Source organism: Aplysia californica, unplaced genomic scaffold (genome assembly GCF_000002075.1).
Source record: "Aplysia californica isolate F4 #8 unplaced genomic scaffold, AplCal3.0 scaffold00465, whole genome shotgun sequence".
NCBI lineage: Eukaryota > Metazoa > Mollusca > Gastropoda > Aplysiida > Aplysiidae > Aplysia > Aplysia californica.
Genome location: NW_004797735.1, coordinates 595,761 through 601,965, shown reverse-complemented (window position 1 = coordinate 601,965; position 6,205 = coordinate 595,761). Strand labels below are relative to the sequence as shown.

The 6,205-nt window shown below is 41.4% G+C and overlaps 1 protein-coding gene across 1 annotated transcript in view; it reads right to left on the bottom strand.

The window, feature by feature from the left end:
* Window positions 1-1,554: 1,554 nt before the first annotated feature.
* The window catches only part of LOC101853721 (solute carrier family 13 member 3), a 13,319-nt gene continuing 8,668 nt past the window's right edge, over window positions 1,555-6,205 (bottom strand). Inside the window, exon 2 of the mRNA XM_005105345.3 lies at window positions 1,555-3,884. Within this exon, the coding sequence (XP_005105402.1) occupies window positions 2,145-3,884 (1,740 nt within the window). The 3' untranslated portion in view covers window positions 1,555-2,144. The remainder of the gene's footprint in view (window positions 3,885-6,205) is intronic.

Below are 6,205 nucleotides of genomic sequence, written 5' to 3'. Positions count from 1 at the left end.
TTGCCGTACAGTACTTTCATGAAAAGGTGGAGAATAACAATACTTGGACTGTCTGTTTGCCGTACAGTACTTTCATGAAAAGGTGGAGAATAACAATACTTGGACTGTCTGTTTGCCGTACAGTACTTTCATGAAAAGGTGGAGAATAACAATACTTGGGCTGTCTGTTTGCCGTTGCCGTTTAAAGGGTGGCAGGACCCAGAAAATACATGGAAATTTCATACTAATATGGAGTGGAGTAGATAAAATGAGAGAGAGAGAGAGAGAGAATCATGGCGTGGGATTCATAATACAACCTGACACGGCAGAAAGAGTAAGAAAAGAATTAATATCAGAAAGGATCTTGAAAATCAAAAAAGTGAAACTGTCATCCACGCTTACGCCCCTTGTAACGACACATACTCAAGGGAAGATAAAGAAGAATTTTTTTCTGAAGTTGGAGGACACCATAGGCACCGTACCTGATGAGGAGGAACTAATCATAATGGGAGACTTCAATAGACACGTAGACCCAAGAAGGACACCATGGGAAAACTACCTTAGACCACACGGTGACACCAGTTTAGATTGTAACTATAATGGGGAACAACTATTAGCTCTCTGTGCAGAGTATGAATCACAAATGTGTCCCTGCCGGTCAATATCAGTCATATGAAGGAAATTTCAAAACTGAGCTAACATTATTTTCAAAAACTATCATCTTTCCCCTACAATATAAAACAAGAATGAAGTAAATGTGACATTATTTGACGAAAATACAGAAGTTTTAATTGTGCAAGGTGAGAAAACACGAAAAGGGGATAATGGCCTTCGAAGTTGAGCAACATGTTTCCATAGCTATGGGGGTCTTAGAATTGAGAAAGAGACTTGAAATTTGGCAGTTATCTTGGCTATGCCACTACAAAGTATCATACAAAAGTAGAATTCATTCCTTCATAGAGAAAAACACTTATGGACCAAACAAAATTTTAACGGGAATGGACTTCACGTCAAATGCAACAAAATATTAGCATTATACTAGGTACCAGACACTAAATTTTCAAAGTAGCTGTATGTCAAATTCATCTGTTTCATATAAAAGGCCTATGTCTCCTGAGAAATTTGGTACCATACTTTTACCTCTCAGTCAATGTTTTAAGAGAATGGCAGCTGTTTCAATCTAACATAATAATAAAATGTTTAACAGACAGATAGTAAAAGAGTACCAAGTGCACCAAACATCTCTACATAAAAAGAGTACAATCACTATAACTATAACATAGAAATGAAGCCTGATACTTTTCAAGACTGAGATAATTACAAGTCAGTATTTTATTGCCTCAAACACGATGATCTGTCGTTATTTCAATAAACACACCGAGCGTTGTCTCGGCCGGCGTCGCACCAGCCTTCGCGGCGAGCGAGCCTGCTCAATACTGTAGTATACTGAGTGCTCCCGGTAATTTCGCAGAAGGATTCATGCAAAATGGTTCAAAGCCAATGACTTTATTCGAATAGAAAAAGAACTGTTCTTTCTATTGGTACCTTTTTTCAGCCGGTGTTTTACACATTTCGTTTTAAAAATGATCTTTGAAAACTTAAACCCTTTTTTTCAAGGTTTTCTATCTAAACGCCAAAGGCCAAAAACAATAACCACGGGGAAACCCCGCTCAAAGCTGTATAGTTCTCCGCCAATAAAAAGACGGTATTTAATCACCAATCTTTTTGGAAAGCTTTCTCGAATGCAGGAGTGTCAATTTTGAACTGTGGGGCCTCGCATTCCGACCGCGAGGGGCTTTCCTTTCCACGTCGATTTGTTTTCAGGACGTTTGTTTCGTGTAAATGCCATCGAGACCGGACCCTTTAATGAGAACACTAGCACGCTATGTCTTTCCACGTATATACATGATACCATATCTTAGAAAAACTTAAACAGCAAATCACTATCAAATCTTTTCATAAAACAGCTCATTGTTTCATTATGAAAAGCAAACGCTCTTGAATAATGTGTGTCATTGGATACAGTTAATTAAAAGTCGGTGTCTTGAGTTGCAGCATTTATAAGAAATTGTGAATCATAGATCTATTGCTTATATATCATGGCAGATGTGTTACGAGAATAAATACATAATGTACAGAACAGACATCTGACAACCTTACTCCTCCTAGACTGTCAGGGCGCTACTGTTCCCCTCCACAGAGGTCAAGGCTGTTGCGAGAGTGGCGTTGAATGGACTGCTGGTCAGATCTAGGTAGGATGTTGTGTATGTGTTGATACCAGTGTTCAATACCAGCACGCAGAGGATATCCAGTACAAAACCCGTGGTCATCATGACCCGAGAAGGCACGAGACCCGTGGAGTAGGCTATGTTGTTGGGGGCACAGGCCACTGGTAGCATGAAAGCATACGAGCATGCCATAGTACCCGGGAAAAGGAAGAGCAGAGGGTGTACCCCCAATGTCTGAGCCAGACGGCCGAGGATGGGGCAAATAATGCTAGCGACCGTTGATCCATTAGAAATCTCTGTCATAAAGGAGATCACTAAGGACATTATTGCTGCACAGAGCCAGGGTGGGAGGCTGGAGAAAACCTCTAACCGTACACCGATCCATTTGGACAGACCCGACACTTGTGCACTTTTAGCAATGACCAGACCGCCTCCCATGAGCATGAGAACACCCCAGGGAAGTCGTTCTTGCACCATCTTCCAATCCAACAGAGCGCCACCGCGAAAAATGCGACGGGATGTCTGCAGAAGTTTATCTTTGTCGTTCTTGTTGTTTCTCAGGAATGTTGGGCACTCGGAGGGGAAGAGAAACATTATAGCAATAATAATAACACCCACAGTGGCCGTCGTGACATATCCTGGTGTGAACAGCGCACCCCATCCTCCACCGTTGGGAGTTTTGATGGACAACCACAATGATACGAGTGTCAAGAAAAATGCACAAACTGCGATCTCTGCAAATGTCATCGGTCCCAGTGAATCAAATTTCTCTGTTATCCTATCAGCGATTGCTTTCCTGTTCTCCTTCTCTGTTGGAGTTTGATTGTGAAATAAACTTCTCACCCCAAAAAAGCGGAGGGATAACCAGGACCACGTAACGATTAAGTTCACCACAGAAATTGGCAAGCCCACTACAAACCACGTGAGAAAGTTAACATTCGATTCCAGGCCATAAGAAGCAAAAATCTCATCTGCCTGGCTGGCCATGATAATATTTGGAAGTGTACCAGTGAGAGAAGCCCCACCTCCGACAGATGACGAGTAACAAATACTCAAGACGAAAGCTGTACACATACTTTCAAATGCTTTTTTCTCTTGTCTTTTATTCACCTTGTCCGAATCTACTCTTCTTGATATCTTGATTGTAGAAGTTTCTTCAATATCGTCGTATTTAAGCAAAGGACGTTCATTTTCTCCGACTGCATCACCACTTTGGGATGCGTCTGCAATATCAAATGACGAATTCTTCTTTTTGGAAAACTGATCACCTCCCTGTTCGCTAACATCAATCCTAAAATATTTCATTTCCTCGATGACGCTGAGAACAATAGGCATCATCATGGCAGTGGTAGACGTGTTGCTGATCCACATAGAGAGAAACCAGGTGGGCAACATGAAACCCAGGAGGAGTCTTCTTGGACTGGTTCCGACCTGTTTGAGTGTGAAGAGCGCCACTCGCGTGTGCAGACCGCACTTCTCCACAGCCAGGGCGAAGCATAAGGTGACCATTATAAACGTGGTGTTCTGCTGGAAGAATACGCGTGCAATATCCTTCGATGTGATGATGCCCGTGATGGGAAAGACGATGACAGAGCAGAAGGCGGTGACTGGAATGGGCAACGCTTCCGTGATCCAGAACACCGCCATGATGATGACGCCATAGCTACACGTCATTTCCTGAAACGAGAGAACGTACAGATTTGTACTTTATTGAGAGTTACAGCGAAACGAAAAGACACTGAGTTGTACTTTACTAAGAGTAATTGCGATAATGACTTACTTTCACGAGGAACTCACAAGGATAATAGAAACACCGAAAAGAAGTTTAAGGAGCAGGCGGGAACAGAGATGAATTATTATTATTTTGTTGCTGTTGTTGTTGTTGTTATTAATTATTGTTGTTGTTGTTTTTTATTGCTGCTGCTGTCGTTGTTGTTTTTGTTCTCGTCATCGTCGTCGTTGTTGCTGTTTTTGTCGCAGTTGTTGTTGTTGTTGTTGCTGTTGTTGTTGTTGTTGTTGTTGTTGTTGTTGTTGTTCTTTACAATTTTGGCATTTAACGCCTTAATCTACACAATATATATTGTTTCCAAGGTTGAGCAGCTCGGTACCCCATTTGGCACCGACTGAGACAAAAGTAATCAAGGTAGTACTAGACAATTGTTTTACTAAACTATTAAAAATAAGGGTCCCTAAAAATAAATAAATGAAATAAAATCAGAAAGAATCTCAAACTTTTCCCCAGGTTATTCATCTTCGTAAGCCAGAGCATCACATCGTCTAAGCAAAATTTCAAAATGAGGAATTATATTACAGGTTTAAAGGCTTATCCTCGTTCCTTCTTTCGCATTATTAATTTAGATACATATATTTTATTATAATCTCTCTTTGAGTCTCAATCAAAGATGTAACACTACCCAATTATCAGTCTAGAGCCGTAAAAGTTCGGAGGTCCTTCAGCTTCCCTTCAATGGAGGGCATTTATTATTAGATCTAACTTCCAAGTCATGTACACGGTTTTTGAAAAAGGCGTTTTCCTCAATATGCCAAACAATTATGCTATGATGTCACCTTTATGCTATTACTGTTTACATCATGGAAGCTAAGGCACGTTGTGGCCGAGAAAATGCGCGCTTAAAGCAAAGAGCTGTTATTGAGTTCCTTACTGCAGAGGGAGCTGCACCCATTTGTATTCATAGGCGAATGAAGCTTGTCTATGGTGAAGCATGTGTGGATGTAAGTACTGTTCGAAGATGGGCAATGGAGTTCGATGAAACCAGTCCTGCAGAGACAGATTTGCCTAACCAAGCTCGTTGTGGTCCTCCCAACTCTGACAGTGATGTTCAACACCAGAAGAGAGTGGATGAGATCATCCAAGCAAACCGGTGGATCAAAGTAAGAGATGTCAATGAAATGCTAGGGATTTCTGTAGGGAGTGCTCAGTATATTGTCCATGATGTGTAGGGTTCAGAAAAGTGTGTGCACGGTGGGTTCCTCACATGTTGTCATCCGAGCTGAAATTGAACCGAAGTCAAGTTAGTGATGAACTCCTGGCTCGTTATACTGATGAAGATGAAGCTTTCTTACTCTGTATAGTCACAGGAGACCAGACTTGTGTACACCATTATGACCCAGAGAACAAAAGACACTCGAAAGAATACAGGCACACTGGCTCACCTAACCCCAAGAAGTTCAAAGTTGTTTCATCTGCAAAGAAAGTGCTTATGACAGTGTTTTGGGGCGGCGATGGTCTGATTCATATGGAATTTTTGGAACAGGGTTCCTTTATCAACTCTGAACGATATATTGAGACCCTGAGAAAACTTAGAGTACGGCTGTCACGAGTTCGACCAGAAAAAAAATGCAATTTTGCACCATGACAACGCCCGTCCACACACGAGTCGATAAACTCATGATGCCACGAAAAGTCTCAAATTTCAAGAGACCTTACCGCACCCATCATACAGTCCAGACCTTGCTCCATCTGACTTTTATCCTTTTCCTAATTTTAAGATGTACCTCAAAGGCAAACATTATGCAGATGACTATGAAATTCAAGAAGATGTGCGTCGCTGGTTTAGAGGAAAACCACATGAATTTTTCGCCGACAGCAAGCGACAACTTGTTCTACGTTGGCGGATCTGCATCGACGAAGAAGGCGACTGTGTTGAAAAGTAAAGGTACTGTCATGTAGCAGACATCCTAAGCTTTTATTTGGTGTACAACTTTTGTATGTAGCATCAGTAATAAAGAAATTATGAACTTGGAGGCAAAACTTTTTGAACGACCCATGTACATATACCTGCACTCGCTCACAATTTATACACGCACGCATGCATGGATGCTCAAGCTAAGCCTAATAATATTATAATACTTCATCACCTGTGTTCATGCAAAATGACCTGGGTTAACCCACTCTACCTCCTAAAATTCCCTCGATATTATTTTTGCTTTTTAACACACACACACACACACACACACACACACACACACACACACTG